This window comes from Lutra lutra, chromosome 3 (assembly GCF_902655055.1).
Source record: "Lutra lutra chromosome 3, mLutLut1.2, whole genome shotgun sequence".
NCBI classification, from domain to species: Eukaryota; Metazoa; Chordata; class Mammalia; order Carnivora; family Mustelidae; genus Lutra; species Lutra lutra.
Window position 1 is genome coordinate 68,021,531 of NC_062280.1, and position 22,281 is coordinate 68,043,811.

The window sequence follows — 22,281 nt, forward strand, 5'->3', positions numbered from 1 at the left end:
CAATTTCTTATAAATTTATATGAAAGTGACTCTAAGGCCCTGGGGTACAAGCACTTCTTGGGTAGAGTCTTGTGATAGCCCCACAGTTTCCTCTACACACACATGCCCTATTTGGAGACAAAGACAGGTTACAAGTTGATGGAGGGTCGTTATAACCTACTGAGTACTGTCTTTTCTCTCAACACTGTGATATGTTTTAGCACTACCTACACACCCAGCTCATGGAACCACATTCTACTAAAGTATCCAAGGGAAAATAATCGAACAAGTTTCTAACAGTAATTTTTTAAATAGCTACATAAGAATTATATGGGTTGTAGTTACTGTGGAAATACTTCGAAAATAATCATCCACTTTTTAAGTTCATGGTAAAGTAGATTTGAAAAATGAATTTAGGTGAAAGGGGGTATTGCTGAAAATGAGAAATTCCATTTGACATCAAGATTGAATGTAAGTTATTAAAGTTCCAGGTATTCTATTTTTCTTAAACAAACTGCTACCAGCCACAAAACCTGAAAAGTCACTTTAATATTATACATTGGGTTGCCTGGGTCACACATTTGAGGAAGCATCCAACTCTTGGTGTCGACTCAGGTTGTGATCTCAGGGTCGTGAGATCAAGCCCCAAGACTCTCTCTCCCTCTCTCTCTACCCTCTACCTCCCCCTCCCATGCTCTCCTTTCCTCTCTCAAATAAATAAATACATCTTTAAAAATAAATTATACATTGATACGTGTGTGTGCCAAAGCTATTTAATGCTGTGACTCAAAATATCTAACTCCATTCAGAAAAGTTTCTATTGGGGCATCTGGGTGGCTCAGTTGGTTAAGCATCTGCCTTTGGCTGAGGTCCTGATTCCAGGGTCCTGGGACTGAGCCCTGCCTCCTGGAATTGAGCTGCTATCCAGCTCCCTGCTCAGTGGGATGCCTCCCTCTCCCTCTCCCTCTGCTCCCCCCCGCCCCGCCGGCTTGTGCTCTCCCTTTCTCTCACTCTCTCTCTCTCTGTACCTGAAATAAATACATAAAATCTTAGAAAGAAAGAAAGAAAGATAGGTAAGTTGGTTTCTATTAACTAAGGATTCCTGCTTCGTTTGCTAATTTAAAACAACAATGACAAATTTTTAAAAAGCAAATGTGACAAGTGAAGCCTTTAGTACTAAAAGACACAAAAGATTAAATTGATGGAAAACAAAAATGATTTTCATGCTCCCTGTTTGCTAGTCATGGTTAACTTCACGGAGTGTCTGTGTTGAAGCACTGAGGTTATGAAGAGCCAAGAGGAATTGGGGTCAAAGATGCAGTTGCTTATATGGCCTCCTCTAACAAAAAACAAAACAAAAAAACAAACAAAAAACTTGCCTTTACAACCTTCACTCTGGCATGATTTGTGAGATAAAAATATATCAGCAAGCCCAGACTCATAATGTACTAATTATAACTTGAAAAAAGACACTAATGCTTAATTGGAACATCTCACACTAAGGAACAATTTTAAATTGGGAGTACAACTTTTGAAAAATGTAACTGTTTGGAAAGTAAATGAGAAAAATAGAGTGAAAGGTATATATCCATTAAAGCCCAAGTACTCCTATTAACATAGGCTCTGAATTCACCCCACGTCTGTAAGTGTGTTTTCTGTGGGATTCTCAGCTGCAATTCCCTAGTACATATAGCCCAATCTCAAGGTAAATAAAAGGAACCCACTCTTTTGAACCGTTCCTGACCAGATATTCTCCTAAAAGGTTTTGCTTCAATCAGAGAGATCTCACAAATTCTCCTTTTTGTGTGTGTTCATAAAATCAAGTCCCTTACTCTCTCCTTACCTCAGCTCAGCCATGAAACACTAAAATATGTCCCAGCCATCTGAGGTCAAGGCCAGTCCAACTAAATGGCACATAGTAATTGCAGCTGTACTGAACACAGTAGATATTTATAAAATATGACCTGATTCCTGCAGATCGATAGAGAAGGTTATTTAAAATAGTGAAATAGTTTCTGTCAGTTCTAGAGACAAGGCACTGTCTGAAGAAGTAATAACTATTATCTAGAAATTGTTCTAAGTCCGTTCCCCCAGAACATCATGAAATGTGGCGGCACTGTCAGAAGCTGATACAGAAATTTGCTCCCCTGGGAAAGTTCCCTCTCTGACTGGGTTGGTGTTAAAAATAAACCTGGGAAAGAATGACAAAAGGAGGAGGAGTTAATTAGTAATATACTCCTGTTGATGACCTGCACTGTTGTTGCATTTCGGTGCACTGGTAATAGTAAGAACTATAGTCCTCGGTATAGTCTTTTAAAAAAGAATGACCCAGTCTCCCAATTCAAGTGGCAAAGTTATAAGGGATGGGACTGCTCACAGAAAGTAGAAAGAACGGTGGTGTTCATGCTTTTACACCTGCCTGTGCATATAGCTTTGAGGTCTGTTCTTCCAGGCAACGGACCCAGTGAAGACCCAAAGAAGACCTCACAGGTCTGTAGCTTCCTGTGGCATGCCCAGCTCTTCTCTTCCAAAACGGGGCTCCTGAGCACAACCGTGCAGGCTGAACAGTGCCCAAGTGCGAACAACAGCCTTCCCTCAAGCACCTGATGACAATACATAATCTTAATGGCAAGATCTAGCACAGCCCTTTGTTATGAGGTTATGGTTTCAAGTATCCCGTGCTTTATTTTCATAGAAATTACACGGGAGAAATTTTCTGTGGGAGTCATCAGTCACTTTGTACTGGTAGGCAGGTTGTTAGAGAGGAATCTGGAGCAAGCCGGTCTCGTTTGTCACAGAAAAGCAGCTGGGAGGTAAAAAGGCTCGGAATTCTGACTCTGAAACATACTGAGATCTTAAAGCTGATTGCTGGATTCCTTTGAGCCTCAGTTCCTTCTTCAGAAAATGGGAGATAATAATATCCATCCTACAGAGTGGCTCTGAAGACTGGAGAAGGAGCCAACCTTAAGTGCCCAGTGTATGCAAGGAGCAGTGAACACACCTAATAGAGGCAGCCACTACATAGGTCACTGTCACCATTTGAGATGGTTCCCAGCTCTTTTGTTTCTGTCTCTCATCATCTCTGGACACCAGAGGGGCTCACTAAGTTTCCCCTCAGATATGTTATCTTTTTTTTTTTTTTTTTTTGAGAGAGAGAGAGAGAGAGATCACAAGTAGGCAGAGAGGCAGGCAGAGAGAGGAGGAAGCAGGCTCACTGCTGAGCAGAGAGCCCGATGTGGAGCTCGATCCCAGGACCCTGAGATCATGACCTGAGCTGAAGGCAGAGGCTTGACCCACTGAGCCACCCAGGTGCCCCTCAGATATGTTATCTTTTAAGGTGAAGATGGGCCATCTGCCACATCTGTAAGAAGGATAAATCTAGGAGGAGTGTAAAGTTAGAGAGTCCACATAGAAAATTGTTTATTTCTCTCATTAAAGAAGCTCCCAGTTTGACAGTCACCAGCGACCCAGGTTCCTTGTGACTTTCTAATCCATACTGTAGCAAGTGGCTCTCTCATATTCAGAATCACCTCATGGTGCAGACTGGCTGCTAGAGCTCTAGCCATTACTTGTGTGTTCCCAAATTAGGATTGAGAGAGAGGGGGAGGGAGGGAGGGAGGGAGGGAGGGAGGGAGGGAGGGAGGGGAGAGAGGGAGATGGAGGAAAGAAAGAAGAGGAGGGAGGGAGGGCAAGCAGTCAAAAGGGGAACATACTCTTGCCTTCTAAGAAACCTTTTCAGAAGCTCCACATAACATTTCCCATAGCATTTTTCTGGCCAGAACTTAGTCCCATGGCCATACCTAGGGAGGCTAGAAAATGTAGTCTTTGAGCTAGGTGAATTGCAACCCTGAATGAAATTGAATGAAGTAGGGGAACATTGATACTGGTTAGCAACGAGCAGACTCTGCCACAAGAGAAATAGAGCTTCTTAACAGTTTGCCTTAGTTTGAAGTGAATCCCACTAAGAAGTGGAATTGAACCACTACAAAGGGACAGATTCACTACCCTACTCAGAACAGAGAAAGTCTCGGAACTCTCCTTTAGTGTCCCTCATGATCTTCACCATCCTGTTTTGAATGCTTACTTCCAATCCCATGTTCTTAATTTCACCCCACAGCCTTTTACAGTTTTAGCTTCTTGTTCTCTGATTCTGAAATGTCATCTTGTACTCTGACTTTAGCATCTAACCCGCTTCTTTTGAATCCATATTTGACCTTTGATCTCTTGGCTTTATTTGCTTTTATCTGTCATTTAGGGAAGGGGTACCTAACTTAGAGTCCATGCTGCAAGGGGAGAATCTCCTATAATACAAAAATGATGTCCTTATCCTCATTTTCTTCCTGGAGAGAGGGACAGTAGCTTTCCTAGGATTTCTAGAGGCTTCCATGACCCCAGTTAAGAACCACTGCTCTAGGGTAAACTTCACGTGTTGGGTATAGGCAGACTCCCTGTTATTAACATGGTCCAGGACGGGAAGGCACAATCAGAGAAGTGTCAGGAACAGGGAACACTATGTTAGTCCATTTGTCAGGCTTGGCTGAGGATCAGCAGTCTTAGACCATTCTATCAGCTTCAGGAAGAGGATTTTAGGACTAGAGTCGTGAATCAGGATAAGCTTGGTGTTAGCTGTGGGATAACTGGTCCTTCAGGTCCCAGGAGGGACTGTCAAAAAAGGATGCAGCAAGGCCAAGAAACAGATGCTGGATTCATCCTAGTACGCTTCCTCCTCTAGGTTGGGAATGATGTCTTATAACATCTTTGTCTCCTCAGTGTGTAAGATGCTACCCAGCAGAGAATAACTACTCAATATGTATTTATTGAACAAAACTGAAAGACAAGTTTAGGAACTGGGTACCTGGCACAGAAAAGGAAACTGGAACAGATGAGATCAAATGGTCTCATGATCAAACTCTCTGAACTCTTCCTTCTAATCCTGAGAGTAATGGCCATGTCCCCAGTCCTTAGGTAGAATCACTAATTCATATAAACGTGGGACCTAAATTAATTTAAATCACGAAGTGGACCAACCCCTGGCCTTCGGTGCCATCATTTCTCCTTTCTCCATGTGGTTCCTGCCTGGCCATCTAACACTGATTTGACTCCAGCTCAGTTTTCATCTAATCCTGGATAAGGTTCTGATATTATGGTGTGTGATTCCATTTGTTCCTTGACTTTTGCCAGAAAGCCTTCTCACTTGGTGTCATGAAATTCCAGCACACATACTGCTGCCAGTACCTCTCCACCATGCAAAGATTTTTGCCATTCCAACATTTCCAAAAACCAGTGGCACTATTGATACCACATTTGTTCAAGAATGGTTGGAAGCACATCATGAGTTTTCCTCTTGGGTACACTCAACAGCACAGGCTAAACCAGGAATCCTTCTCTTCTTCTTCCTTTATCAGGCCATCAGACATGAGGGAGTGTTGGTTGCTACGGTGATGGGGCTCAGAGCAGAACCAAAGCATGATTGTGACCTCCAGAGGTGATGGTAACTGAACACATGATTTCCAAGGGTCTTCCTCCTAAATTTCAAGGGTCCTCCCAAGGAAAATGGACATATTCTTTTTGAAAACAAAATTCTTCTACCAACAGATATATCCTGAGGGTCCTCCAGGATCTCTTTGTCCTCTTTTACCACCAAGTGATTAATTTGTTGCTTCCCCACCCCATGATTAAAACTTAGTAGCTTCACCTGTGTCTTATTGTACAATTGTTATCTCATCCTTGCAAATAGCTTTTCTAAATCATTAAACCAGCAAGAATTCCCATTAGTCCTCAGGACTGGCATTCAGCCCAAACCCCCTAATCAATGATAAAGTCTCCACATATCACTTGGCGGAGTCAATCTAGGAGTCTCTCTTCAGCAAGCATGGTCCAAGCTGAGCCCACAGGCTCTAATGCTTAAGGAGACCAAGCAAAAAGCAGAAAGACAAAGAGCCTCAGGGTCAGTAAAAATCTTTTTGTTTTCTGACTTAATTTTCTATGGATGGACCTTCTCTGATTTCTCTTAATCCCTATCCTTGGTACCACAATCTTGTTTCAGTGACTAGTCTACTTGACTGTGCTTCCATTCTTAATTGCATTGAGAAGAGTATGGCTTGCTACTTCCAAATCAGTTTGTTAGAAGACAAAGAAAGCTAGCCTACCAGGATATCTGAGAGCCTACAGTTAGCTGTGGATGCCAGTTTACTATCTTCTTATTATTTATAATTGGTAATTAGAAAATCATCACTTATAATTATTCTTGACGGATATTGACTTCAGAGAAATATAGAAACATAGCTGTCCTTGGGGATTATCAGTAGAAAAACCATGTAGATAATTATATTGAGATCTTTAAAACCTGGGTCAATATTTCCAATTAGATTCACAGTTAGATTTCAGATGTTTACATTGTTTTTAAAAGATAGATTTTGGCTCTGAGTTTTATAGATTTTACAAGTATGAAACTGGCCATCAGTTTCGGTCAGTGGCAAACCAATTTTAAGTAGAACTTAGAATACATTTTTTCAATTAGTATTTGCATCATCTTAGATCTTAGGGGTGAAGGAGACCCAGGAAAGTCATTTTCTTTCCTTCTATTTCTCTGGGTGGACCACATCTAAGACATTCCATTCAGATAAAAATCTATTTTGTTGATAAGAAAGCACAGAGCAGGAACTTCCACCACCTCTCTAGGTAACCCAAGCTGGTTTCTGGTATTTTATGATTGGCGCCTTACTGCATTTCCAGGAAATAAATGTTTGAGAGGTTTTGAATACACCTTTTTTTTAGAACCCAAGTACAAATACTAAACCAATCATCTGTGTTCTCCAAACATGTGGTTTGACTTCTGTATGTTCATTTTTTTCTTACCACCTATCCAGGTTTACATATGAAATTGCACCAGTATTTGTCCTCATGGAGCAAATAACACTTAAGAAGATGAGAGAGATAATTGGGTGGTCAAGTAAAGACGGTGATGGAATATTTTCTCCTGGTATGTTTCTCTTCTCTTTCCCTGACTCTCCTCAAGATTTGTAGTATAGATCCTTGGGATCCTCGAGAACACTAAACATAAAGTGAGTTCATGGAAGACCAATGACCTTAAAAAAATTTTTTTTTCAATTCTTCTGCCTTATCTTTGTCAGGGTGAAGTCTAGCAAGAATGCTGCGTTCTGTGTGTATTACCTAACAGAGCCCGTGCCTCACCTATAAAAACTGACAGAGGATGTGCTCAAATCATACTAAACAGCTCTAGTCTGTCAACGGCAATTTGCTTATTCTGGGGACTCAGTGAATCAACATTATCAGTTAACTAATTGATTTCAGCCAAAATAGTATATCTACTTCGAGTTTTTAGTTTAATGTAGATACAGTTAGAATCTTTAAAACAAGGACAAATATTCTTGGAGGTTAAGAAGCATTGTGGGATGGTGTCAGGGACAGCATGTTATATACAAGGGGAAGAGAAGAATAAGAATGACAGTTGTCCGGGCAATTCAAGTTGGCCATAAATTTGCCTGTTTAACTGTCAAGGAATTGATACAAAAGTGATTAGTTTGTATTGGCCAGACATACCTAGAGAGTTACCTCCATTCTCATTGTTTAAGTAATCTTTGTGTCTAAGTAATCTCCTTGTTTAAATAATCTTTATTTAAGTAAACACAAGTTTAGTTTTATTTTAATAAACTTAGAGCTCTCCCAAATGACTCAATAACTCAGTTGAGCTATTCTTTGAGGAGAGTATCCAGGCAATGTCACTGTTTCCTTCTGTAGGCTCCATTACTCTTGCTTTTTCTGTCTTTCTAATTCAGAGAATAGATTCATCTTTGTTCAGGAAATAGATGGAGCAGAAAGTGAAAGCAGATAAGTTGTAACTCACCTGTCTCTTTGCAGCCACTGCCGTTGCCACCTCTTATATTTCTGTCTAGGCTTCAGGTGGAATGAGCATTGGAGTACATGAATCACCTCCAGCCAAATTGCCTAGATGGCTCTGGTAATGAGAGTGACTACTCGTATTCCCAAGGCAAAGGGACCAAAGGGAAGTCCTGGCAATAGGGAAGCCAGCAAAACCTAACAGGATATTCTCCCTCCCCTTTCTGCCTCCGTTGCCTCTTAAGACACTAGCTCAGTCTTTATTATTAGAAACAATAATAATGGAGCTTCATACTTCCCAATGTATCTGCTTGCTCCTAGGGGGAGCTATCTCCAACATGTACAGCATCATGGCCGCTCGCTACAAGTTCTTCCCGGAAGTTAAGACAAAGGGCATGGCAGCCGTTCCCAGATTGGTCCTCTTCACCTCAGAACATGTGAGTTGGATGATCTTGCTTGTGGCTTATGGTGTTTTACAAGGGCCTGTCTCATCTCTAACCCCAACCCTCTGTTTGTTGCAGAGTCACTATTCCATCAAGAAGGCTGGAGCTGCACTTGGCTTTGGAACCGACAACGTGATTTTGATAAAATGCAATGAAAGGTAGGGAGGGGAGAGTAAGCATTAGGTTCTTGACGTATTGAATGTGTTCATCTGTTAAATCTGTTTTATTGTGCTTAAGCACTGACTCAGTACAGTATGCCAAGCTGCTAATGGTCTGTTGAAAATATCCAATTAAATTACTTTTTGCTGCTGCTAAAGTTTTTTTCATGTGCAATCTCATTGATTCTTCATTTTAATTTCTCTTCCCTTTTAATAATTACAGGGGGAAGATAATTCCAGCTGATCTAGAGGCAAAAATTCTTGATGCCAAGCAAAAGGTATGTACTCTGTGGTACACCTAAACTCTGGTGAATACAAATTTTTAAAAATATCTTCTTTCTGTCCTAGATAATAAAAGTCTGATAATATGAGAGGGAATTTTAATTGTGTTTCTTAAAATTATAATCTCAGATACTTGCTTATTTCCAATTTGAGATGATTTCATTTTAAAGCTGTGTCTATACATTGTCATTTTTTTTTTTAAATGAGAAATTCAGTCTTAATTAAGCCACTTGTCCTATCTATACTTTGCCAAGTGATTAGTTTGATGTACTTCAATAAATCCACTACCCAAGCATCAAGAAAATACAGCCTAATTGAGCTTTTTATTTGCTGCTTGTTAGGTATAATCTCATTTTAACAAATAGCATTTTAGCTTAGGCTTCTGTTTAGCAGAGTGCTTCTATGCCTTGGCAGATGGCCCATGGTACTCGGTGAATCCAGCCTCAATAAATTCTATTAAACAATATGAAACAAAACAAAACAACCTCACAGATGAGATGTAACCACAATGCAGTCCCAGGTAGCTATCCGGCATTTACCAACTTGTTGTTTTGGTTACATCCTCAAACCTCATTCTCTAGCTTAACTGTTTGCTGGTCAGTAGAGGAGATGGATGGAAATGTCACTAGGACTAAACAAGGGGCTTGGGAGGAACTGAGCTTGAAAAAAAACCTAGGACTGCTAGATTCCCCCAAGCCTGTCTTTGCCCTATTACTCTAGTTACCCATGTGTTTCTTGTTCACATGAACATTTTACTGTATCCACTATTCATGAACGTTCCAACTTCCATCGTGTTTTAAATAAGCAAACAATGCTTCAGGATCATTGTTACATCAATACACTTAGAGTAACACAGCTTCTAAAATGTATAGTACCCAGACAATGTTCAGAGCTCCCTGCCCATCACTCCAAACACTTAGGATTCCTCTTTCCTGCTTGCCATAGGACTTACCGCCATCGAACATACTGTGTATTTTGCTTCTTGAATTTTGTTTGTTGTCTGTCACTCCCCACTAGGATGTTAACTCCATGAGGACAGAAGTCTCCATCTGTTGCTCTCACTGCTCTATTCCTCCACAGCTCTGAAACAGGGCCTGGCATGTAAATGTCACTCAAAAACTATTTGTTGAATGAATGAGTTGATGGACCAACAAAATTCTCCCAGATATCGTACCTGATAGCACAGCCACCTTGCGGATCTCTGGTACAGAGGAAGGCTCCTGCAGTTCTTCTACTACATGTGGACGGGGGAGTATGGAAAGTCTCATCTCCCTGTCTCTCTTCCTTTGTAGGGGTTTATTCCTCTTTATGTCAACGCAACTGCCGGCACGACGGTGTACGGAGCTTTTGACCCCATACAGGAGATTGCGGATATATGTGAGAAATACAACCTATGGCTCCACGTCGACGTAAGTGCTGTAACTCACAGAGCGGCCAGCGTGTTGGGGGGGTGGAAACGCTCTGCTTTACCATTTGCTGCCAGCTCCTCCCCACGCCCCAGCTGGCCCTCTGTCCCCATCCCGGTCAGCTCGCCCTCCTGTGGCCTCCAGCCCACCATTCATGACAGCACACACTACAGGCCTGGACATCTTCTAGGACTCATCCCTCGCCTGCCACTGTCTTCTGTGGTCCTCGTGAGAGTTCGGTCCCCCTCACCCTTCCAGGAAGCTTTTGTCTAGACAAATGGTTACAGAGGGCAGTATAGCTGGTTTCAGAGGGAAAAATGTATAAGCTCCAATGTGTGGAGAGTAGCCATGAATCTAGACACTCAGCTGCCCACTTTCCATCCAGCCATCTATGACAATTTTCAAAAAAACCCATGCATCTGGTACATGTAGGAAAAATAGGCCCTATAAAAAAGGTGTTATCAACTGAGAGATTTAGTCCCCAAATTTCCCAGGAACATAAATGGTACATTTTCCACATGGGAGATTGGGTCTATTTTCTCCTTTTTCTCTCTCCATTCTCTTATGGATATAAGTCCTCACAACCGGACAGGTGAGTAATGTGCCTGATTGTTGAGCCCATGACCAAAAAAGGCTGTTGTGTCATGTGGTGTCCCAAGATGTTGCATAAACAGGCATCAAGGTACCCACCAAAATGTCTTGCTGTTGGGGGACCTCCAAACCCAGCAGAGCTGTTGTTTTCTGAGTTTTTTCCAGGATCCCTTAGAACTCTACCCCAGGGAGAATCAGATGGCAGGCTCCAGTCCGTTGGGTCATTTCCAGAGCCATGGTGGCTCCCTTAACACAGGACTCTGGGCCTTTGGGTCTCGGCACCAGAGGCTCAGACCCAATTTACCCGCATCATTCGCACAGCCCCTGTGAGGTTAACCTGGAGGGAGTTTTGAAGAAGAGACAAATGATAATTACAACTGCCACTGGCTGAACAATCAATGTGGGTTCCTTTTGTCAAACAAACTCATGCTTGTCACCATTTACATTCTCTCTCATAGTTTATTAGCCATGTGGAGTGATTGGTTTGCGATTCTTCAATGTCACTGCCCCCCTCCCCCTCCTGTCTCTGTCCTCACAGGCTGCCTGGGGCGGCGGGCTGCTCATGTCCAGGAAGCACCGCCACAAACTCAGTGGCATAGAAAGGTAAGGGTCTGAGCTCAGGGCCGCCCTCCGTCCAGGCCTTTCATCCGCGGCCACCCAGGCTGTGCCACCCCATCTGCAGATGGTCCCTCCCTGAGTCCCAATGTCTTACACCCATCGGACTACATCCACCTGTTCAGTAGGCAGTTAGTGAGGAATTACTGTATGCTAGGCACTGGGAAATAAAAAATGATTCCCGGTCAGATGAGTCCTCAGTGAGTTCACCATTGAGAAAGAGAGAAAGACAAGCGAACGGTGACAACACAACGTGGTGAACACAACGACAGACGTGATTGCTGCGTGGTCAGCTGGTCAAGAAGAGAACGTAAGCTGTGCAGGGATCTCGAGGTTAAAGGAGGGTATTTGTCAAGAGCACAGAAAGGGGCTTGGATTCAGTACGCTCTTCTCTGTCATTAAATTTACTGCTGAGAATGGAGTAGTTCTAATTAATTTCGTTGATCTACCTCAGTTGATTGGTTGATCTAACTAATTTGGCTCACCATTGAAGTTCAGTGGCGGGGGGGAGGGGTCCTACTTTTTACTTTTTCTTCCCCAGGAACTGAGCCATTTCTGCACAGGCTCCCAAATTGACCCCCCGCCCCCACCACCTTGTTCCCTGTTCTTCTCAGTCACTGAGTTTACTTGGTTGATGGTCAAAGCCTTTGGCATGTTTGGATCTTGGACCCATTGCAAATAGCGGCCCCTCTCCTGTCACCTACAGTGGCTGAAGAGGCAAAGATTACCCAGAGGAGCACCGAGGCATCAAAGCTCATCTGGCCTTTTCCCAATTCACTCACTGATGCCAGGACATCCCCCCTCAGCCTAGGAGAACCAGGCCCCTACCCTGCCAGCTAGAATTAAAACCATTTCTTGTGTTCACTTGCTAACCTGGCACGTTTTGTGTCAGGAACAGAAGCTTCTAATCAGAGACAATGCAGTCATGAGCGAAACATGATTTTAACCTGACTCCAACAATTTGATCCAAACTCACCTCAATCCATGTGTTCATTCAGCAAATATTTACTGAGCACCTGTCATGAGCCGGCAGGCGTGGATGTGAATACTCGGTCACCCACCTTCAGTCCAGCCATCTGTGAGACTTTTCTTAAAAAAAAAAATGGGTATCTGGTACACGTAGGAAAAATAAGGCTGGATCTAGAAGGTATTATCAACTGGGAGATTTACCTTCCTGAAGCTTATTGTCCAGTGAGCTAGATGTTCATAAATAAGGAGATATTTAGTCTGTCTCGTAGTAAAGAAAAATGAAGCAGGGTTAGGTAACAGTGAAGACAAAGGCATGCCATTTGAGATGGGGTAGTCAGAGGCCTTTTTTCTTTTTCTTAAGATTCTATATATTTGGGGCGCCTGGGTGGCTCAGTGGGTTAAGCCGCTGCCTTCGGCTCAGGTCATGATCTCAGGGTCCTGGGATCGAGTCCCACATCGGGCTTTCTGCTCAGCGGGGAGCCTGCTTCCTCCTCTCTCTCTGCCTGCCTCTCTGCCTACTTGTGATTTCTCTCTGTCAAATAAATAAATAAAATCTTTAAAAAAAAAGATTCTATATATTTATTTGAGAGAGACAGAGAGAGAGAGCATGACACAGGGATGGTCAGAGGGAGAAACAGTCTCCCCATTGAGCAGGGAGCCCCTGCGTGGGACTCGATCCTGGGATTCCAGGATCACCACCTGAGCTGAATGCAGCTGCTCACCAGACTGAGCCACACAGGTGCCCGGTCAGAGGCCTTCCTGAGAATGTGACATTTCAGTGGATATAGGGATAAAGGGAGACAGGAAGCGAGGATACTTAAAAGAGTATTCCAGATGGTGGAAGGGCAAGTACGAAGGCCCTGGGGTAGGTCTGTTCTTGGCAAATTGGAGGACCATCCAAGAGGCCAGTGTGGCTGGAGCAAAGTAGAAAGAGGTGAGAGCAAACTGAGGTAGAGAGGTGAATGGGGAGAGGGGAAAACTACACAGCAGCTTCTCTCATAACGAGGACTCTGGCTTGAGTTTCAGTTATCTCTACTATGCCTCTTCCCTTCTGGTTCAGTTCTGGAAGGCCAGTGTCAAGGTGAATGGGACTGACTTGAGTAGGACTGACTCATGGAAGCATAATTACATGACACTATGACTTAGAAAATAATATACTAAGTGTAGATGAACCAATCCAACTGTACTTTAGATTTATCAGGCAATTTCCATTTTCCGCCTTTGAATCCAGGAAAACCTGAAACATTTTGCACAGATTTTTCTAACATTTTAAAGCACATATGTCTTCTAAAAGAAACTGAATCCATATCATGTCTTGTTACTTTACCTTTGGAACAGCAAAGAACCCTTCACTTCAGACCTCTAAGGCATTCAAAAAACCATTTAAGACATTTTATGAGATCTAAATAAAGTTTCTTAATGACTCAGTGAATGATAGCTATGAGAAAATGGATTAAATCCACTACCTTTTAAAGATGGCCTGACACTGATGACCAAACATTTAGTCACCTTTTTAAAGAGTTCCTCACAGGTCTCTTTCACAAAGGTTATTATACTATGTCCAAGGGGGAAAAGTACTTCAGGACTTACTTCTCCTTGAAACACAGTACTTACCCTATCATCACCTAGACACTAAATTATTCTCCATCTAACAGACCTCAGCAAGATGAAGAGGTTCAACATTCACAGCAAGGATTTAGCTCTAGGGAGAACACAGGCAGTATAATTCAGAGCCAGTTGCTGGGTCTGGGGAAAGCCTCCTTCTCGGGTATGAAAGTGCAGAGCCCAGTGCTGGGCCAGGCTGTTGGGAATAAGTCTGTAAACCACTGAAGATTACCCCATTTCAGTCATCGGGCATGCAACTCAGTGGTCTCTGTGATGGCTCAGCCAGTGTGCTGCTTAACCCGTCATTGTGTCTGAACAACTGATATGGTTTCTAGGAAACCATGCTTGTTCAGCCATCATGGCAGCCTACACTGGCAACATTGTGTTCATTTGGCTCATAAATAATGTTGCTAAGGAGTCAAAATCTAGAGTTATCCAAGTGAGCCCTGCTTTTAGGGGTCCCTCTTCACACTACCTCATAAGCAGGTAGGTCAGCATCGCCAGCCCATTTTATTAATAAGAACAGGAAGGCAGAGGGAAGCCAGGGTCTGTTGCCTAGAGGGAGGCAGGCTGGCGGAAGGGTTATGAGCACCGGCTCTGTAGGCTCCTGGACTTGACTCCACGGGACTTGACTCTAGGCTCAGGCACTCGGCCCAGCTGTTTGACTTTGGGTGACGCATTTAACCCTTTCATTTCTCCATGAGAGTTTGAGTTTCTCCATGTAAAAGAGAGGGAGTGAGAATCCCTACATCAGAGAGTTATTGTGAGGATTAGATATTCCAGGCATACCTATGAGCCTTTTGTATGTATCTACTCATTTATCCTTTGTTAACCTCTGGGAAGTAGACACTATTGTCCCCATTTCAGCGATGGGAACACTGAGGCTCAGGGGAGTTAGGTTCCTTGCCCAAACTGGCAAATGTCAGAGCCAGGATTCAGTAAAGCTCTTGGAATAGTAGGACATACAATAAACACTCTTCATAAATGAAAGCTATTCTTAACAGCAATTATTTAGAAGAGCCAGTCAGCAACATAAGGCCCTGAGACTGCCCACAAAATATTAGTTTGCTATTTGGTTAGCCTACCCGGGGGGCAAGGCAGCGGCAGCACATACCACTGCAGTTGCAATGGGTGGCATTTTCCTCAAGAGGACGGGTGCCTCCTGCTGACTCCGGCACCTTCTCCTCAGAGTGTATCATGTGCTTCTTTCAGGGCCAACTCAGTCACCTGGAACCCTCACAAGATGATGGGCGTGCTCCTGCAGTGCTCTGCCATTCTTGTCAAGGAAAAGGTCTGTACCGCCTCCAAAGAGGAGCAGGCAGCCTCGGTGTCCTTTACGAGATGCAAGAAGGAAAAAGTGTGGTTTTGTTCGGTCTGGGTTTTGTTTTGTTGGTTTGTTTTTTAACTGTACTTGACAAACACACAAGATTGCCAGCCCCGTTGAAACGACAGGGCCGATCTTCCCTGCCCTTGTGCCTCCATGAGAGCCAGCGCGTGCCTCCTCTTGGCTTTGCCCTCTACTGCCCTTCCTACTGCTCAGCGCTCAGGGCCCTGTCAACGATGGAAGCTATAAGGGCATCATTTCATTGCCCATCCCTCCATGCTTGTACGAGCAAATGTGAGAGCCATCGGGTGGGCGACCCCCTCTCACCTTAGTCAATAGAAGTGCTCCCTGGAACATACCACAAGTTCTTTCCGTGAATCTGCGGTCCCAAGAGCTGAAGTAAATTAGGCAGAACAACATCTACAAATGTCAACTTAGGACAACAAGGAATGTTGACTAAAAAGTGTCTGGAAATAAGTTAGTTCTTGAAGTGTCTAATAATAGGACCCTGCTTTCAAAAGCATTGTTGCTCCAGTAAAATGTGGGTACATTAAAGCATTCCAAAAATTGATCTCCAGCTTGTAGGAACCAGAACCTGCCCAGGCTCTTTACTACGTTCCTAATAACGTCTGTTAACATTACAGGAGATCCTGGAAAAGACTAGATTTTGGGGATGGGGTCACTTGGGGGAGGAAAATTCTTCACAACATGAGACCGTACCACCCGCTGCAGGGAATTCATATCCCCAACCCTTGTCCACTGAATACCGCAGTACGTCCCAGTCTTGGAAACAAGCCAAAACACCCCACACGTTTCTAAATGTCTCCTAGAAGGGACGGTGGGTCCCTTCTTGTAAGCATCAGAGACTAAAAAAGTCATTTTCTAATCAGAGGGACAGAGAGAAGGGGGAAAAGTTTTTCCAAGGGTGGTTTTCAAGAAAGATACCAGAACAAACGCAAGGCCTTATAAAGACATTAGAAGAAAGGTTGCATGGGATCCCAAGTCCCTCCTTCCCCTACCAACCCCGTTTCAAAGCCATTCCCATATCTGACCTACGAATACAGATGCAAGCTTGTCTTGATTTTCATGATAGGGTATACTCCAAGGATGCAACCAGATGTGTGCCGGCTACCTTTTCCAGCCAGACAAGCAGTATGATGTCTCCTATGACACCGGGGACAAGGCGATCCAGTGTGGCCGCCACGTGGACATTTTTAAGTTCTGGCTGATGTGGAAAGCAAAGGTACGAAAGAGAGAATTCAGGACGTAGGACAGAAATGCAGTGTGCGCAGGCTGGCTGGCAGAAGGGAGACAAAGATATATCACAGATAATTTAATATGTGTATAATCAATATCTGGGTAATTGAGTTAACTGTATGTTCTTTGTTTGCAAACGAGATCACTTTATCCCTTATGTCAAAATCTACTTTCTTTTCATTCAGTCTTCTCAGTTGGAATTAACATGAAGTTTCCTTGTAACTTTCTCTTACAACAACTAAAAATTTTGCCAAGATGAGGACTTTCTCCGTCGTCCTTAGGGATGCTGAAACTATTTAGTGCAGATGTAAAGAAATTGCTGCATTATTCTATGCAGAACCCTGAAGTTCTTTATGAGGCCTCGAATCATGGGCTATATGGGACAATTTTTAGTTCTTTTTAAATAATGGCTTTCCCATCATTCATACTTTATATGCTATTCTGGAAAACTGCATACTTTATTCTGAGAAATCCTACTGTTAGACTAAGTCATGCTGCGTCGTCATTCATCAATCTTTTAGGTTGCATTTCTGTGTCTAGAAAAAAAAACAACAACAAGTAGAGTAGAGTAGAATCTCCCCCTAAATATGGGTGAGGGAAAGGATTGCCATTTCGATTATTTGTTTCAAAAGTATGTAATCAACTAAGGCAATTTGATTTCATAGCTTTATAGTGCGACCATTGTTTTTATTTACCACTATAAATTAATTTTAATAATTTCCACACTTAAGATTGTGTCTACTAATACCAAAACGATGAAGTTTTCCAGCAAGACATCTAGTCAAGTGTTTTTTCTGTAGGATGGATTTGATAGATTATTAGTTTTTTCCTTCATTAAGTCATTTTGTCTTAATATAGAAATAGTCTGATTTCTACCACAAAGTAATCATAGGTATTTTAAGCATATAAGTAGCCATGAATTGCAACAAGAGAAAGAGCCCTATCTTTTAGAAATATAATGACCACATGGCCTACATCAGTAATTTACGTCTTCATTTTGCCCAACAATAAACTCTTGAACCATCTGCCAGGAGTTTGGCTCATAGTGAATTAATGCTGCGGTGGGACCCCAGTGCGGGCTTCTTTCTCAAGTGGAAAGTGGACTGATGCCTGGGTGGCTCAGTCGGTTGAGCATCTGCCTTCCACTCAAGTCATGATCCCCGGGTCCTGGGATCCAGCCCCGGAATCGGTCTCCTTGCTCAGCGGGGGGTCTGCTTCTCCTTCTCCCCTTCCCCGCTGTTCCCCCTGCTTGTGCACATGCGCACTCCTCTCTCTCTTTCTTTCTCTCTCTCTCTCTCTGTGTCTGACAAATAAATAAAATCTTTAAAAAGAAGAAAAATAGAAAGTGGACTGGCCAAGGTATCACACTCAGCAGTGACTACTTGGGGAGGCTCATGCTTTTGCCTGTGCTGGGCCCTGCCCAGGCCTACTGACAATCCACAGGCCAGCCTTGCACATCTGCTTGCCTTGTTGACACCAACCCACTCAACAGCCCCCATGCTGCTGTTATTAATCAACCTTGCTGGCTTCTGAAACTCGTGCTCAACCAGTTTGCCAAGAGCTAGAGCTATTGCAATCTCAGGGCATGTACTGAGACCGGTGGTTTCCCCACCTGCCTGCCTGGCTGGCCCCAGAAAGCGATGATACTGTGTTCTGTGGAAGGTAGCCTGCCAGGGAGTATAGGGACATGCTTGGCCAGGAGTTAGGGCCAGGGAAGGTGGGTTCTAAAGTAGTATTTCACCAGCTCCGCTATGAAGAACCAGTTGTTATTGTTTTTTAACCTATCATGGACCAATACAATAAATGATGAATTGGTAGAAAAATGAAGTAAAAAACTGTGTAAAGCTTAGACATCAATTTTTCAAACTAGAGTCAGTAGACATAAAATTACTGTCAAAATGCTGTTAGAATTTCTTGCTGCTGAATCTCAATTTCTGTTCTCGTATTTGTACGGACCAGTTACAGCTTGTGGACAGCTAGCTACACTTTGAGTACCGCTCTCCTAAGGCAAACGAACAACGGGCTTCAGGTTCAGGCTGTGAGTGACTGGAAGGGAGCTAGGAGCCCTAGAGGGACCAAGTGCCCAGAGACTAGAGTGTCTTCAAAAGAGAGTAGACATGCTTCCTTTTATTGTTTGTGACACCGTGAAGAAACTGTACTCATTTAATTAGGTAGTTCTTCCTAACCCTCTCCAAGAATACTCTTATGCGGATTTCCAATAGACAGGGTCAGCACAGCTTCCTCAAATGCTCATCACAGGAACATGCAACCCATCGCTAACCAACATGACTTTTCTTTTTCTAAACCAGGGCACAGTGGGATTTGAAAATCAGATCAACAAATGCTTAGAACTGGCGGAATACCTCTATGCCAAGATTAAAAACAGAGAAGAATTTGAGATGGTTTTTGATGGGGAGGTAAGTTGTCATCATGGACTTGATGCATAGCATTTCCAGAAAATCTACTGAGGGATGCTCCTGAAGCCATATTTTCCCACATTGCCAGAAGGTGCTTCTGAATTTTTATTTTTATGTACTCTTCCTTTAATTCCCTCTGTGTCTAGGAACTTCTCTTTTGATAGCATTGGGAAGACTTCTGCCCTTTGCCTTTTCTAAAATGGTACAACTCTTGACCGGCCCTTTGTAGATAAGAGACTTTACCTGGCACGCTCCTGAGTTGGTTAAGCATCCTACTCTTGATTTCCGTTCAGGTCATGACCTCAGGATTGTAAGTTTGAGCCCTGCTTTGGGCTCATGCACTGGGCATGGAGCCTGCTTACCATTCTCCCTCTCCCCTTCCCCTCCCCCACTCTTAAAAAATTTTTTTTTGTTTCCGCCCTGAGTTCTTATGTACATTGCGCACAATGAGGTACTTGTCATACTAGTATTGACTGAATGCTTGCTGTGGGTACATCCTATGTCATGAACTGAGTTGTATAGTAGTAACCAAAAGAATAGGAGCCAGTGTTCAATAAAAGAAAATCCACTCATAAACCGTGTAACACCACCTACATCATCTAGAAAATTGGTTAGAGGAAGCAGTTCTCTGGCCAGATATGACTGGATAAACTAGGCATTGTTCCCCCTGGTTAGAAGTAACATTGTCTTCAAGGTGGACTTGGAGCCGCCCCCCCATTTTTAAATGATTTTATTTATTTATTTGACAGAGAGAGGAAGAGAGCACAAGCAGGGGGAGCAATAGAGGGAAAGGGAGATCCCAGGACCCTGCGGTCATGACCTAAGCAGACACTTAACTGACTGAGTCACTTAGGTGCTTCTTGAAGCCCTTTTTAGAAAAAAAAATTTGTTCTTTGGTCTGAGGGCCTTCTGCCAAATGTACATAGAGCTTTGGGAACAACTTTCTTTCAAGTACTCATAATTTTCTGGTTTGTTTGTTTGTGAAAATTTCTGCAGCCTGAGCATACAAACGTCTGTTTCTGGTATATTCCACAAAGCCTCAGGGGCATTCCGGATAGCCCTGAACGACGGGAAAAACTACACAGGGTATGGAATCTCTCCTTGTCTCATCTAACCCTGTGCAATTTCTCTAACTGGTCAGAACATCCACACTTTAATGTGTCTTTCTAATGGGGAAGAAATCAAAAATAAAGACTTGGGGTGCTAGGAAGCCATCTTGTTACATTCTTTTTGAATCTGGATTGTCCCTTTGCAGGGGGTGGGGGGGGCAGGACGCAGCCCTGTCGTAGGTTGCTGTATGCAGGACAGTTGAATGATACACATATTTCTAGGAACTTCCATATTAAACTATGTCTATTAAAATGTCTTTTACAAAGTTCAAGTCCACTCTAATGCTGATTCATCCTAGTTGTTGATTTCTGCATCCATTATAGTATTTGTAGTTGTTGGTATTTGTATTGAATTTATATAATATTTCATTCATCTAACAAATACTCATTGAGCATAGTCTATGTGCCAGATGGATCCTGGGCTCTGGATTATTCAGAAGCCTTAATTTGTGTTGCAGCATATAAGAGTTTTTTGTTTTTGTTTTTGTTTTTGTTTTTTATTTTATCATTGTTCCAGAACTGACTTTCAAAAGTCAGCCACACAGTAGTTTCTGAGGGAATTTATGATCGGGTGGCCTCAGTCATTGGAGAGTAACCACTGAAGAGACTCAGATACAAAATGTTTGCCTTTATGCCAGTATAGATACGGATAGTGAAAAGCATATGGCTCTATTTTTTCAACTAAGAAGTGGGTCACATTATTTAAAAGAGAATAGTGTTAATACTGGTCTTGAGTTTTGTTTTGTGTTTTCCATCACAAGGTTGCTCCCAAAATCAAAGCACTGATGATGGAGTCTGGCACGACCATGGTTGGCTACCAGCCTCAGGGGGACAAGGCCAACTTTTTCCGGATGGTCATCTCGAACCCAGCTGCAACACAGTCTGATATTGACTTCCTCATTGAGGAGATAGAAAGACTGGGCCAGGATCTGTAACTGCCCGCCACAGAACACGAGTTTATGGGGATTCCCTTTCCTTCTGGCTCTCTAGAACCACCTCTGTAAATGGCTAAACCACATAGGCTATTTCACTGAGGGAAAAATATAATATCTCAAGAAATATTGTTTAAAAACTTAAGCTTGTTAGAGTTCGTAGGAAATACTATTCTTTTTAAAAAGTTGCCCACTAGGAACACAGTATATATGTACAGTTATATATACCTCTCTCTCTATATGTTTATGTATGTGTCGTGAGTGTGGCTTGTGACAGATCACAGCATGTCTCCCACTCCCAGAGAATTAACTTTCCCTTCAGCAGTTATCGATGGGCCAAACATGCTGCAAACCAGCTTGCCCAAGAATCCCAGGAAAGATGTTTTTCAAGATGTTGTGTCATAGGGACCAAGGGACATACTGTTGGTGAGAGTTGACCTCATTATCAGTGTTTCTCCTACCTGAGGTGATGATGAATGAGACAAAGTACCAGTAGATGACAAGAGTCACACCCTCTCCATTAGTATCCTGGTTGGGGAAAATCGTAGCCGAGTCATTGTTACAGGTGTGCTGTTGTTGTATTTTTAAGGACTAATTTGTGTAGATTGTGTATATTTCTGTTGTCTGACCTTTGGGGGGTAGGGGAAGAACACATGTAATGATTTCAATGAACTGTTTAAATTGTAGGTAAATGAGATAATTGCTTATTTATATTCAGAGATTTACCATGCTAAAGAGACGTCTTGTATTTTCTTCCCATTTGTAATGTATCTTATTTATATATCAATGCAGTAAGTTCAGGAAACTGTTTATGGTATTTACGTGCATTTGTGAGCCAAAGAAAAAAGATTAAAATTAGTGAGACTTGTATTTATATTAGAGTGCTCTTAAAAGATCGAAGCATAAGTTTGCTGCCTGAAAGAGAATTCTGATACTGTACATAGAATCATCTATATGGAAATCCCATGACTTCAATAACATCTGCTCTTCTATTATGCTCTCTGTCTGGCTATATGTCTGGTGTTCTCAATGCTTTTCTAGTAACTGTTGGATAGTAACTAGATCTCCTATAATTTTGTAGTAGCTCATGACCAATCTCTGTGACTCGCTTAGCTCAAACCTAAGGCAACGTTTCCGAAGACCTTCTGAAGAGCTCCAATGAACTGACCAGGCTCACAACTGTTTCTGAGGAAAGAAAAATTCACACTGTGCGTTTTAGAGTATGCAAGAAGAATATAAATAAATAAAAATATTCTCCATGGAGAATTTGAGCAAAATTTTCTTTTAGTTTGTGTTTCATACAGAGCTTTCCAGTGACAGTTACATATCACCAC

At 42.6% G+C, this 22,281-nt stretch overlaps 1 protein-coding gene across 1 annotated transcript in view; it reads left to right on the top strand.

Annotated features, from left to right (window-relative positions):
- The window catches only part of GAD1 (glutamate decarboxylase 1), a 40,651-nt gene extending 18,712 nt beyond the window's left edge, over positions 1-21,939 (top strand). The window contains exons 7-17 of the mRNA XM_047722681.1: positions 6,849-6,961; positions 8,161-8,276; positions 8,361-8,440; positions 8,664-8,718; positions 10,015-10,131; positions 11,258-11,322; positions 15,121-15,199; positions 16,326-16,475; positions 18,799-18,906; positions 19,903-19,992; positions 20,777-21,939. Coding sequence (XP_047578637.1) covers positions 6,849-6,961; positions 8,161-8,276; positions 8,361-8,440; positions 8,664-8,718; positions 10,015-10,131; positions 11,258-11,322; positions 15,121-15,199; positions 16,326-16,475; positions 18,799-18,906; positions 19,903-19,992; positions 20,777-20,950 — 1,147 coding nt within the window. The 3' untranslated portion in view covers positions 20,951-21,939. The remainder of the gene's footprint in view (positions 1-6,848; positions 6,962-8,160; positions 8,277-8,360; positions 8,441-8,663; positions 8,719-10,014; positions 10,132-11,257; positions 11,323-15,120; positions 15,200-16,325; positions 16,476-18,798; positions 18,907-19,902; positions 19,993-20,776) is intronic.
- Positions 21,940-22,281: the final 342 nt, after the last annotated feature.